Here is a 14,262-nt window from a genome sequence, read left to right as displayed (position 1 = left end):
TTGAAAATATAACATGCTAAGTTATATATATGAACTCTAGTATTAGAGACTTGATCTTCTTATTGTGATCAAAGTGTCAACGAAGAATATACAAGTTGTATCACAATTTTGTTGTATTGAATTACGAAATCTAACACTTATCTTTTGAACTTCATAATTGCGACATAGACACTATCTTTGTAACTTGTTACTAAATTGTGCGATGAATTTAGGATTGATTCTATACCTAGAAAACTATGTTTACATGAGTTTAAGGAAGTAGACTTGCGCAACTTGTTTCGTAGTTGAAATGAATCACTGAGATTGGTGGTCTGATTCCTATTAGGGATCTATAGTAGGACCGATCCCTATTGGTGATCTATAGCAGGACCGACCCCTACTTATTGGAGATTTATAGCAGATTCGATACCTATTGGGGATTTCTTGCAGAACCGATCCCCATAGTGAAATCATATTTCCAGTTTCAAGTATTCTCTAGGGTTTGTGTTTCATAGAAGAACACATCATCCTTCTACTCGAGAATACTTCTACGAACACAAACAAGTATTAGAGACTTGATCATCTTGAACTTTCGTATTCAGCAAACTTGCTTATGTAGGTATGATTTCATGCCTATAAAACTATGTTTAGTTACATGAGTTTAAGGAAGTAGACGTACGAACTTGTTTCGTAGTCAAAAGGAAATTAAAAGGATTGATAGTCCGGTTTTCATTGAAGATTTTAATTATGGACCGATCCTAACCCATATAGGCAATCAAGGTAGAACCGATCCTAGATTATGTTGGGAGTCAAGGTAGAACTGATCCCTACCTATATTCGGATTCAAGGTAGAACCGATCCTAACTTGCTTTAGTACCATGGTAGAAGCGGTCCCAATAGGCAAAAGCGATTTCTTTATGTCACGTACACTGTAGGGTTTGTGTGATTTGAAAATTAGGTTTGCAAAATAAGAAAGTTCAAGATCTCGACATAGTGACTAATTAATTTGTATTCTTTTATTGTTCAAAGATATTCCTTGATACTTAAGGTGAGATCCGAAACCAAAATGTTTGAGAATCTTCTGTTGAGATTTTCGAATATATAAAGTATGTTTTATTTTTCCAGCAAGTAAAACATATCTCTGGGGCATATATTAGTAAATTATTACTGTATACCAACTAATGTTGAGTTGTCATCCATAAGGGATTTTGGTACGACGGTTGGATATTGGTTGGAACTAGACAAAACCGAATATTGATGCTTATTGCATATCTTGAGAATATTTTCGGATATGGAAATTCCTATGTATAGTGAAGTTTGTTCTTCTTACAAACTTATCCTGAGGAGGCACTTGATTTGTGGTCACAGATGTAACCGACTAATAGTCTTACTTATAATGCTATCATAGAGATGAGAGTAACCTAATTATGAGAAATCTCTTACTTCCACTAGTTTAAAGGACTTCTTAGTACTTTTGGAGGGAAACTAGAATTTGCATTGTTATTTTAGTTTTGGTTATTGATTTGATTGACTAGCGTCTGTTAAACCTTGATTGCATCTAGTTTGATTATTTTTGAGAGCCTTTTCTTCTGACATAAGGCCACTCAAACTAGATCAAAGGATTAACAACAGTTCATATCTGTTTTTAGATCTGACGATAGAGTTGTGATCATCCATCATTAACAGATTCGATTCTGCGTGTGATCGATCATAAGTGGAATTAAGTTTGTATTTGCAGGTGCATTGAAGATTTATAGAAAAGAAGATTTCCTATTGATTTCCTATCTTTGTGATTTACTTCGTGCACATACTTCATCGACTGGGATCCGACTATCGTTGCTTATCTTTTGATAGACATCTTATTGCTCATAGTTCGTATACCTAGATCTGGTTATCTTGATAATCTAGATATTGGTATATCTAACCAAACAAAGGAGTTTATTAGGTTAACTGAAGAGCCTTTGCTTGACTCAACATAAAATCTCTGATTTACTTTTTGAGACTGAGAGAGAAGTTACCGGATACAGATTAGTCCATTACTGTTCCATAATACGATCCAAAGGAGTTGAGTGCAAGAAGTCTTCATGGCGGGTGAAGCAACTTAAGATAGTGGATTCTATCTTGGGATTGACGTGCGTTGGCCAGATTGGTTATAGACACAAGGATACTGAGGAAACTAGGTAACTAGGGATAGATTACTTGGTCTCAATTATACGAAGTTGGTAGTGGTCTTTGTATAACGGCTTAATTCTACAAAACTGGACTAGATCTCGGGAGTTTTCTTGGTTTCCTCGTTAACAAAATCTTGTTGCGTGCTTTTACTTTTTAAAGCACATGTACATTAATCAAAACACTTCAGTTAATCCCTATAGATAGGTTTGGGTTCCATGTCGATTTTATATACCAAGTGTATACCTTGTGGTTGCTATCTTCTTCACAGTCTCTGTCTATATTAGATCATGCAAGGTATTTGTCATATAGGTTGATATCAACAAGATTATGGTGTACTTGGTACCCTCATCATTTCACATAATAAAGCTATTTCAGAGGAGACAAGAAGGATTGCAGATTTTTGCCCAAATTTTCAGGGGTTTTCTTTTGTGCACATATCAGGTAGCGCAGTCGCTGATACTCTTGCCAAACATGCTAAAAGTTATGTTTATAATCTTAATTGGGACACCATCCCACCTCTTTGCATTAATCAAAAACTAATACTAGATATAAATCTAATATCGGGAGTCGTATTACAACCATCACTGGGTAATTTTAGAAATATTACCTTGTTTAATGAAATAACTCAACTTTTAAGAAACAAAATTTTAAAACGAATAACTAAAAATTTCAGAAACGTAGGTAGTATTTACGGCAGACCATGTACGTGTTGTTCTCTTTACAGATAGACAAAACAAAAAAAGTGAATTTGTACACGGAAAAATGGCAATTAAATTTTATCCTGTAGAAATGAACTATATATATGAGAAAATGCGTTACATTCAACAACAAAAACAGTATAATTTGCGGGGAGGAATTTTATTGCTCCTTAAGAAAACTTTATCTGCCTAGTGTGTTTCTGTAACTGCCATTACTTTGGAAGCCAGCAAAAGGGATGTTCATAAGATGAGTTACCAGCCATCTGAGGAAACTACCTTCTTCTTGCCCATGACCATGTGTATGTAAGTTCTTGACAAGGTGATGACAAATTTACAGTCCGCCTATCTATAGAGGCAGATAAACTTACGTTACCCATTAAATCATAAAGCAAGAATATGAGAACTCATTTGTGTGATCTGGATACTATGTCCAGAAGTTGTTTTTTTTTTTTGCAAAACACTTTCCCATAGATGACAAAAAAAAAATCCCACTTTGTATGTTATATAACATCCACTATTAGGTCAGTTTCAATTGATTGCAAACCTTGTTTTGAAATTATAAGTTAGAAATTATAAGTTAAAACGATTGGCCTTTGTGTTTTTGAGCCTAACAAATTTTGAAAATTGTGTACCAAAACATAGCCTAACCTTTGTATCGGCTGAGAACTGAGAAGTCTTTCTACCTCATCATTCGCCTCAACTTGCTCCCTCCATCGCTGGATTAATAATGAACATCAGAAAACCACATCAATCAACCAGGCTTATGCAATTTCATACATCTCAGTTTAGAATGAACTGATGTTTCTGAGAAAGATGTTCCCAGTAACAATTGTCTTGCCTGTTCAAGGTTTTCTAGCTCCATGGTTTGTTCAATCTGTTCTGCAATATTTTCCTGCTAACCCAGTCATGATTAGAATGTATGATAACTAGAACAGCACAGAAAAAAGGACATATTGTTAAAAACGAACACCATTAACATCAAAGTAGAAACGTGATTTTGGTACAGACCGCATTGCTCACTGCTTCAGCAGCAATGACATCAGAGCCCAACTCCACCTCAATCTCAATCATAGACGAAATCTGACAATCCAATTGGGTTAATTACGTAAACATGAGAAATATAATATAAAAAAATATATTTACACTAGTATCTTGGAAAGTTTACTCTTGCATAGCTGTCAATCAGTTCAATCCGCCCTTTTAGAGAATTTTCCAAGCTTTCTCGCACCCTTTTGACTCTATTTCTTCGAGCACTAGAACAAATAAATGAAAACAAGAAAAATTAGAAGACAGAGAGTTTAAAATGAGGCCATCAGTTTATAAAAATGAAATAAATAGTGAGAACATCATTCCAACACATTTACCAGTTAAGTGTAAATTTAGTAAAAGAAGATAGGTAAAAATTAATTGATACAATTTGATGTTGCAAGGGAAATGCTTAGAGGATTTCACCGGTAAGAGGGTTCGCCGACAGCTAAGATTTTGTTCTCCAGTTGGCACATTCTGGCTAACATCCATACCTGTCGAAAAAAAATGTATTATATCTCACAGCTGAAGGTAGAATCGTGGACGTGAATCTTTGAAAGAATAAATATAAACTATCTGAAGAAATAAAAAAATAAAATTTTCTGCTCTACTTTGAGGATCTTCAATGATAATAACAACAATCATGTAGTGTCAAACGGAAAAGCAAGGCCGACAATCCTCGGGAAAGTTCATGGACTGGCAAGGTTGACTCCGTCCTGCTCTATCTCATGAAAGTCACATCTTTCACTAACCTCAGCTCCCCATTCATGGAGATCCAAATTTTAGTAAAATAATTGACCACAAGAAACTGTAAGAATGTAACTTCCATGCCCGATAATCCTCGGATTTTTTATGGACTGGTAAGGCTGGCTCCATCCTGCTCTCTACCTCATGAAAATCACATTTTTCACCGCCTCAACTCCCGACTCATGGAGATCAAATTTTATGGTAAATAATTTGATCAAAAGAAACTGTAAAGAAGATAACTTCCACGAAGTTATACCTCTTTCTCTGTAGCTTCTCTTAGGTTCTTTATACGAGTCTGAAGTATATCATACTGAGACAAAAGCTGCTGCTTGATAGCAACAACATCAACTGACCTCTGAGGAAGCTGAAAACATGAAGCGGAAGGTTTAGATAAAAGATAGATATGAATTTGAAATAGTCCATCATGGTCAGTCAATTGGAAGTGATTAAATTCCACATTCATACCCGATTTAGTTGAGGCAGAACTAGAGTATTCAAAGTAGTTCCTAGAGCAACCGAAGCAACTGCAGCAACAGAAATGAATTGTGGCAAGCTGGGATTAATAATCCCTGAAGCAGCATCTCCAGTAGCAAGTACCCCAAGTACAGGGAAGAGGACTGAAGGGCTAAGCAAAGACAAGCGTTCATTCTTTGAAGGGGCCCGTAGTAATTCTGATTCTCGACCATCATTATGGTTTGTCATACACATGGGTTCCCCTGGGTTGAATCCAGGTGCTTTTGTAGTAAATTTTAAGGGGCCCACCTGCCGATAAACACTTGATGGAGCTGCCAGACAAATAGTTACACTTTCTCCTTCTCGTGCAGGAAGGTCCACTGTTTTAGTAGCAAACCTGTGCGTGCGAGCAGTCCCAGTAGGAGTTTGAACCTGAATGGGGAACGCATGACACTCATCAAAATTAGCAGATTAAGCATGCGATAATGCAAAATCTTGTTTCACATTCACTGGAGAAGATCTGACATGAGATAATTTGTTTAATAAGAAACGCTTTAACTGCAACTAGTGAAATGGTTGATTTCCAGCAGAATGAGGTCCAGGCATCCAGCCACAACCTAAAGCCTTCGAATATGATAAATGTAAAGAAACACTATAAATTTATTCAGGGGTTTGAATAACAAAATTGTTTGGGGCACATAATGGAAAACAAAAATCCGATATAGAAACGTGAATTTGATTAAGAATCAGGCAGTAGTGCCATACACCCAGGATGAACAGTCACCCTAATTTTATTTTTCTTATCAACTGTTTACCCTTAACTTGTGAACAGTTCATTTCGCTGGTCTGCTTCATTACATGCAAAACAAGCGCCCCAGAAATGTACTAGAGCGTGCCACACAAATTGAGAATACTCTGTTGTACAGTCATGAAATATGCCTCCAATAATTTTAAGAAAGACAAAACGGATTTTGAGAATTAAGTATGAAGAGAATATGTACCACAATAGAGTGAACAGCTGCAGGAATGTTCTTCCTCGTTAGTTGCAGGAACCTCAGCCCCCTTTCCCAAGATGAAGTATCCATGCTGCGTTCGGCAGGAGGAGATCCTTAGAAAAAGTGAATACTCCAAAATCAAAAGATGAAACATAATAATCATCTAAGAGCATCTGCAGTGGTGCGAGTATAACCAAAGATTAAAGACCAAAAAAAACGACCAAATTTGAGTTTAGTCTGGTGTGTGACGCTATGGGTAGAAGACTAAATTTGGTCGAGCGTGCACTATACGTTCGCCTGGTGTGGGGCGTAAACTATACGTATGCCCGATGAGACTCCAAAAAACAAAAAAAAAAATAAACAAAAAAAAAAATGGGGCGGAGGTATAAAGCCCGCCCCATATATAAACTGAATTTAAAAAAAAAGAGTGGGGCGGAGGTATAAACCCCGCCCCACCCAAAAGAAAAAAAAAATAAAAAAAACAAATGGGGTGGAGGTATAAAACACGCCTGGTGTGGGACGGGGACTTTATGCACGCCTGGTGTGGGGCGGTAACTATACACCCGCCTGGTGGTGGGGCGTTAATTATACGTTTGCTCGACTATATTTGGTTTTGGTCTTGATCTTGGACCAAATATAGTCTGGGATTTGGTCTTTGGTCCGGATTTTAATCGATAGTCTGTCCGCTGTGTCTCGTTTTTTGACCAAATATTTGGTTATACTCGCCCACTGTGGTTGCTCTAATAGACCAGAACTGAAAAGAAAAAGAAAAACACCCAACAGGAATAAGTAAATCAATGATCCCTTTGGGTGAGGTCCCCCATTAACTTGTATGATTAAAATAATCCAGACAACAATTCCATCAGATCGTTATAACTTTATCATCACCCTCCAAAATGGGACATGTACAAACACTAACGCGAAAATCAATCAGAAAAGGGATGCCAGAAAATATATGCTCATAGATAAGCAAGAGGCCTGGAGAACCTATGCAATTACTAAACGTTATAATTTCTCAGGCAGAAGATAGAATCAGTATGACTTACTGTTACCGATATACATACCAAATTTATGTACAATGAATATGTTGAATTTACAGTAAATGGAATCTAACCTGATTTCTTCTGATTCAATACTGACTATATCTCCTGAAACAAGCTCATATTGGTAGCGACACTTGGCACATGATGCTATCTGCAGAAAATAGATGCTTCAATAAGTTGAGAACTAAAGATAGGTGTGAGAAAGAGATCAGAAAACTAACAGAAACAAATGCTAACTTAGGTATACCCGTATTAGGTTTCCTGACTCCTATGTGAAAAAACAAACTGGAGGTGTTGACTACCTAGACTACATTATACAGCAGCACAGTGCTGCTCCTTAATGTATTTAGACACTTCTAAACATTAACAGCTGGAACAAAAGAGATTTCTCAAATGCATACTTGACTACCATGTTGAGGTTGTGCAACAGCAACAGCTATCGTACAGCTCGGACATCTCACAACCTTACCAAAAGGCACCTGCAAATGATTATGTGCCAGTTAACAGAGAGTAAGAATGTTCTTTTGGTTTAAAAAAAAGATAGTAAACCCAGACAAAATAACTGTAATAGAATTGAATGTACAACAATGAACAGATTACTGGATTAATAAAAAGGCGGTTAACAAGAACCCACGGGGTTGGTTATAAAATGAAAGAGGTAATAGCTTTGCCGAGGTATTGATGAGCTGCTGCTTAAGATTGATAGTGGAGGTTGGGTAGTTCCAAGTTTATGTTGAAGTCGTAGGTGGTTAAATGCTCTTGGCTTCTGGCCACAGTACAACACAATGTGAAGCTCATCCTAGTTTGGTTTTGCCTTTTCTTTGGACCCCATGGTATGAGTACAAACTCAATGCACTGAGAGTAGATTTGTACTTGGATTCTGCCGCTTATCAATTGAAGATTCAAAGAATCAAACAGCGAATCAAATGAGAAACGAAGATTGATCAAATCTTTCTACAAATTCGGTAGGCTAGTTCCTAGCACCGGCTAAACTCCTCCACAAGTAAGTGACTGGAAGTGAATAGACTCAAAAGAATCTAAGCTAACAGAAAAACCTTTGTCTTACATAAAACCTACTTCCATTGAGAAAGGGGATGATTGCCCATCAAAAAAGAAGAAGGAGAAACTATGTACCTCCTCCCCAGTGGAACCTCCAACTCGGCAAACCTCATTAACCATCCTAATAGCATCAGAAACACGCAAAGATGCTGCAAGTCCTCGAACTAGCGACACATAAGTCCGCACATCTGGCCTACTCCACTTCCATTCCTTGATAGAAGAATCTGTTTCACTCAAACCAGTTAGAAGCAAAACTAAAGAATCAATCGTATTCTAAACAGACATATTTTATTTGAGCCAAGCAAAAAAAGAAAAAAGAAAAAATCGGTATGTAATTTCTATTTAGCACATCATGCGAGTTAATCTCCCTACACAAATATACCAGTTAGTGAATGTGGTCACTTCTGCTAAACCAGTGTAGGTTGTTTAAATTTCAGTAATTCAAGTATAAAAATGCCCTACTAACAAAAAAAAAAAAAAGAAAGTGAAATAGAGATGCTAACAACAATATAATCAAAACCAGAAACGATTAATACCTTGCTCGAAGCTTGATCGCATTGCAGAGAAAATCGATAAAGCCAATAAGAAATTCCCCCTTTCAAGTGCAGAATTTATGATCATACAGCAATCAGATGTCCCAACAACACCTGTATCTTTCTGATATTTCTCAGAAATCAACTCCAAAACTTCATCAGCATCTTTCATGCTCAATATCCGGCTAATCAATTCATCACCCAACAAATTCATATCCAATTCCTCGGGAATTTGATTTCCTTCGTCACTTGAAGATGAAGAAGATGATTTAACTCTGATGTTATAAGAACGAGTTGAAGTCGTCGAATGAATTGAGAAACAAAGATATTTACAAGTAGATATCCTTGATATACGTGGAGATGGATGACAACAAAGGGGAGGAGATGGAACCCAAGTATTACTTAAATTTAAAGCCATTATTAGAAAGAATTAAGCTTAGATTTCTTGAAGTTTCTTAGTGGAGGATCAGCATTCAGTTAAGGTTTCGAATAAATTCTTTGTTTTTCTCGGTCTCTCTAGGCGATGAAGATGAGGAAGGAGAGGTTCAAACACAAAGGAGGGAACATGAATCATGATTTCACTTGTGCTCATGTGGCACTTACATGTTAGGGCAAATCCAGTGGGAATAATCTCAAGGGTAGGGCTATTTAACCGTCTGTACCCGGTAAATGTCTAACATACTGGTTTGACATCCAAAATTTAATAAAAGTAGAAATTAACGCTTAATCCCATTTTTTCTGGGTTTTAGACGCTCTAGTCCTCCCCCTCAAAGCCCAGTACTAGTTAGTCCAAGTATCTCCAGTCCTTACAGTTTAGTCCAACATGTAAACGAGTTAATCTAAATTTCAGCCGATCTAAAAAATCCGATCTTTTCTTAGTACCCTAATTACCCTTCTCGTATTACGTTTTAATTTTTTAGATCTTAGAATTTTTTTTGGAGAGAGAAGAGACAGAGGCGATTTAGAGATTCGTTCTTCATTCTTCATGTTAGTCTTTTGATTGATCCTTTTCATTTAATGTTTATTTGATTGATTTCTATTTACTCCTTCTTCGATTTTCAAGGTTTATCTTCCATTTTATTTTAAGTTTTTAAGTGTTTTTCAAATGTTATCGACGATAGATCCGTGATTTGTCAAAAAATTTAGTTTGAAGATCCTTTTTATGTTTTTTAGGCAGAAATCATATTTCTGGCAAACTACATGGAGCTTCAAATATATGATACAACTCATAAAATGCATGGAATCCTGATAAATTGGTTTATTGAAGTATGATATTAACTCATTCTTAATTGCCTTTTCCCCTTTTTAAAATCTATAATTCTGAATCCTCAACTGTAATTCACTTGGTTGCAGGTTAACTGCAAACTTGATTTGATGCCAGAAATTTTGTTTCTTATGGTCATATTATTTGACAGATTTCTTTTTGTTTTTGCAATAAAAAAGAACCGACATGCAGTTGGTTAGTCTTACCGTCCTCTTATTGGCATCAAAATATGAGGATTTTTTGGCATCCAAAGGTAGATTTATATAAGTTTATCTTTAAAACATTTCATCAAAATTGTTATAATTAGAGGTAATCTTCTTGCGCATATTATGTTGTCATCTATTTGCTCAAAAAAATTGATAATTTTAACGCAGGTTAAGGAGTTAGTTAGCCTCGATATTGACTCATATACATTGGAGATCAAATGCTTCAATGGTGTGGATCTTAAAACTCACCTTGTATACATTCATATCAGCCCCAATTTACGTATATTAAACTGATTCCACCCCCCTTTTATCAATTTCCAGGAAAAGCTCATACTTAAAAGGTTGTTGTTTCGTCTAAATGCACCAACTCCTAACGTTTTCATCACTAGTTTCTCAAGGCTTGTCAATGGGATGCTAAGGTATGTCATTATTCATTAACTGAATTAAGCTACCTAATGGCTATAGAATAAATTTACTTAATATTATCTTAAATTGGATGAAAAAGAAATAAGCAGTTATTGAGGATGAGGAAAAGGAACTCTTTAATTCTTCTAATTTTAGTTGGGTTTAAAAAGCTTTTCAGAAATGGTTATAATTTGGATTATATTTTAATGGGGATTGGTACATTAGGTGTTATTGTTCATGGTCGTTCTTTACCCTTGTTTTTTAGATTCTTTGCTGGTCATATTGATAAAATGATGGATGAATAACATTTTCTTAATTTATTCCATTTGCTATGCATTTTGTTTTTTGAGTTTTTTATTCATGTGTTCGTTGATTAGTTGATATGACTTTGTGATCATGCCGACACTATTATGGAGAAGACCCACGTGGAAGAGATTGAATCTGGCAAGGAGGGTTCCATAACAGTTTCTCGATAGCCAAAGATTCCCTATGACCAAGAATCAACATGTAGTAGTTCATCATTTTCTGTTTGTGCTAATCTACTACCTCTGTTACGTTGTTTACTTGGACAATAGTTGTTTAGGATTACAGTAAAGTGCAACAATAATGTTCTCATCAACTTTGTTGAGTTTGCTTATCCTCCTCATGTATAACCTCATGAGCTGCCTTAGCACTTTTAGTTGCATGCAAACATTCCTATTCCAATAAGAAATTGATGCTTCATTCATTGACTGTTAATGTGTACATAGTAGTACACATGTTGATTCTCGATGTGTACATAATTGCATGTTGATAAATGTGCACATGATTGTGCACATGTTGATTCTTCTTCATTATTTATTATTTTTTGCAGGTTAGTAAGTGATATTAGCTTGTTGGTGGGGAATTGACGTCAATCGAAAAGTAAGTAAATCCCTAAATTTACTTGAAATGTTATGTTGTGAAAATAAATGAAATAGTGAGAAATTGCACTAATGAATTTGCTTGATATTCATTAACAGTATGACCTCAGTGTTGTACTTCAAGATTAGAGATTGAATTTACATTCTATTGTAAAATTTTGGAATCAAATAACTAGGTTCGGGCAACATCTAGATAGAGTACAACAAGATAGAGTATAAGTAGAGACTGCAGTTTCGATATTAATATTTTGAGGAGGGCCAACTGTTGTTGGACTTGCTTGTGAGATTGATGTTCATCAGGGGAGGGCCAAGTAGTGTTAGACTTGCTGGTGAGCTTGCCGTTTCAACAAGATAGATGTACTTTCTTGTACACTAGTTATACACGGTGCACATAAAAATACATTATTTTTTTGTGTGCTTGTTGTACGAGGTGTATATGCTTTTACACCAGTTATATCTACACGGTGGCTTGGTATGGTTTTGTTTTCGCGACGTATTTTAAAAAATGCTCAGGTAGCTACACGATGGTACTATAATGCACTTGCAAGATTTAACATGATGAACTTCGGGAGAGCTCGATTGAATGGCACTATTCAATGTAGAGCTTGATCAACAACACCATCAAACACAAAAAACTAGTTTATATATTAGAATTTAATTGAGTTGGTCCTGTCACTTAATGTGTACGTAGTTGTACACCCTCGATCATTATGTGTACATAGGTGTACACCCGCTGATTATTAATGTGTACATAATTGTACACATGCTAATTATTGATAATACAGAACTGTATTACTACCGTTGCTTGTTTTCCTTTGAATTTGGGCTTGATGAACTCTTTTTTATACCCACAGGCTTTTGTATCCAATTCATGATTTAGTGGAAGTCGTCGACCATGACCTGGTTCAGTGATGCAGGCTAGCACGCTAAGGTTTTATTTTCTTCTTCTGTTTTTTAGTGATTTCATTGTATGGGTGTCTAAATGTAGTTATTGTATAGGCTAAGATGATTATTAATTCCTCACTGTTAAATATATTTTTTATTTGGGGAAATAGGAAAACCCCTCAAAAGAGAGAATCTTATTAATGACATTGACTAAATTTTAATAGGCAATTCATGAATACAATCAAAATGAAATTTTCAGTTGGGGATTCTAATTAATGATGTGTGTCTCTGCAGTAATGATGTGTGTATCTGCAACTAAGGGCTGAGAATACTGGAGATCTGGGAGCAATTGACGTGATAGTTGGAGAGACTGGTTCGAAGGTATCAAGGATCTCTTAACTATATCTGCAACATTTTAGATGTAAAGTGTGATTGGCAATTTAGCTGGAGTTGGTGTAGAAATGATTGAAGATGAAGTGGAGTAACAGGTTGGTTAATTTTTTTCGGTTGTTTTGTGGTGTTTTGCATCTTGGGTTTTTCTAGTTATGTTTCTATGCTTGCATCCCAAGATGGTGCAACAAGGTGCAAGGTATTTGTTCTAGTTGTATACTTTGGTTTCCTTGATAATTCCTACCTTAATACAGGTCCTAACTGATAACATGATTGTGTACCTTAGTCTTTCTTAGTTGAATTTGATAAGTATAACCTTCTTTTAATGAAATTGCATATTGATTCTTAATGTGTATATAATTATACACATGTAGATAGATAATGTGTATATAGTTGTGCACTTGTTGATTGTTAATATGAATGATTGATGTTATGCATGTTTTACAGGGGTGTACATATTGGTGCACCTGTGTAAATCTTATGAAAAAGTATGTTTCCCTTGTTTTACAATGGTGTACATATTGGTGCACCTGTGAGAAGTAACTCCCATGAAAAAATAGGTTTGTTGCGGTTGTGAATGATTAGCTTTATGCATGTTTTGAAGCGGTGTACGTATTGGTGCACCTCTGTAATTCCCACGTAAAACTAGGCTTGTGTGTGGTTATGAATGATCATTTTTCTACATGTTTTCACAGGGATGAATATATTGATGCACCAATATACTTCTCATGAAAAAGTAGATCTGGGTGTGAGTATGATTGATCTGTTGTGCATGTTAGTAATCTCCTTTTTGGTAAAGTGCAATGAATCACTGTACTGGGATGTTTCGAAGCCATATTAAGTTTGTGTAGTAACGCCCACATGGATTGAGTCTCTCTGACCATAAACTGAGTAACTTTTTATTTTGATCGTTTTCTTGCTTTGTTTTCTTATGCGAATGTTGGTGAAAGGATAATCACTTTCTTTTCAAGCTGTGATTTCTTATTTTAATTGTTTTTCCTTGATGCAGGTTATTTTCAAAACTTACCTCTGCAAAGCTGGATGTTATCCAACTGGAAATTGGCGTGGTTGGTATTTTTCTCAGTATATGCGGATTAGGGTGCAGTTTGACTATCATGGATTCTAGATTCTTTGGATCTTTGGAGCGGCGTACATAATTGCACACACCAATGTAAATTAAAAAATTTAAAAAATGAAAATTATATAGTCATATGGGTACTCTTTTTGTACCTCTCGAAAAATGCTTTCCAAATATATAAAGTTTGACGATTTTGGACGAGCGGTTCAAAAGATAAATTGTTTTTAATTGTTTTTTGTATTATTCAAAATTGCTGACATCATCATGAGTCAGTTTGGAAGAAATAGTAAATAATTAGGGTTATTAGTGTACTTTCCATACTTTTGGACTAATCTGTACCTAGTTGACGCGGACTGGACTAAACTGTATTTTTAGATTGATTTTTGGACTAGACCATATTTTTCTCTTAATAAAAAGGACACTCTCT

The 14,262-nt window shown here is 35.7% G+C and overlaps 1 protein-coding gene and 1 long non-coding RNA gene across 4 annotated transcripts; one reads left to right on the top strand and one right to left on the bottom strand.

Moving 5' to 3' along the window:
* Window positions 1–2,821: 2,821 nt before the first annotated feature.
* On the bottom strand, window positions 2,822–9,309 carry LOC113299208. 3 transcript variants are annotated; one of them, XM_026548189.1, is made up of 13 exons: window positions 8,709–9,309; window positions 8,248–8,396; window positions 7,515–7,592; window positions 7,185–7,264; window positions 6,077–6,161; window positions 5,088–5,507; window positions 4,879–4,986; window positions 4,302–4,369; window positions 4,015–4,102; window positions 3,858–3,929; window positions 3,688–3,741; window positions 3,498–3,565; window positions 2,822–3,195 (listed from the first exon to the last, which is right to left on the bottom strand). In XM_026548189.1, exons 1-13 carry the CDS (start codon window positions 9,121–9,123, stop codon window positions 3,192–3,194), a joined length of 1,689 nt encoding a protein of 562 aa, XP_026403974.1. In that variant the 5' UTR covers window positions 9,124–9,309; the 3' UTR covers window positions 2,822–3,191. The 3 variants fall into 3 exon arrangements, with proteins under 3 accessions (XP_026403974.1, XP_026403973.1, XP_026403975.1); XM_026548188.1 differs by having other exon boundaries at window positions 2,822–3,191; XM_026548190.1 differs by having other exon boundaries at window positions 3,533–3,565.
* Window positions 9,310–9,941: 632 nt separating this feature from the next.
* LOC113293865 lies at window positions 9,942–13,916 on the top strand. Its single transcript, XR_003332626.1, has 7 exons — window positions 9,942–10,222; window positions 10,344–10,404; window positions 10,497–10,594; window positions 11,434–11,483; window positions 12,337–12,413; window positions 12,662–12,855; window positions 13,767–13,916. It is a non-coding gene; the product is annotated as an uncharacterized LOC113293865 (long non-coding RNA).
* Window positions 13,917–14,262: the final 346 nt, after the last annotated feature.

The sequence above is a fragment of the Papaver somniferum genome, chromosome 7 (genome assembly GCF_003573695.1).
Source record: "Papaver somniferum cultivar HN1 chromosome 7, ASM357369v1, whole genome shotgun sequence".
Lineage (NCBI taxonomy): Eukaryota > Viridiplantae > Streptophyta > Magnoliopsida > Ranunculales > Papaveraceae > Papaver > Papaver somniferum.
Note: the sequence above shows the minus strand (reverse complement) of the source record. Positions and strands in the feature narration are given on the sequence as shown.

Coding starts and splice junctions, on each gene's coding strand:
- LOC113299208 (XM_026548188.1), bottom strand. CDS start 9,123: ATGGCTTTAAATTTAAGTAATACTTGGGTTCCATCTCCTCCCCTTTGT. Junction 4,987..5,087: donor TTCTGCCTCAACTAAATCGG/GTATGAATGTGG, acceptor TCATGTTTTCAG/CTTCCTCAGAGGTCAGTTGA. Junction 3,742..3,857: donor CTGAAGCAGTGAGCAATGCG/GTCTGTACCAAA, acceptor CTGGGTTAGCAG/GAAAATATTGCAGAACAGAT.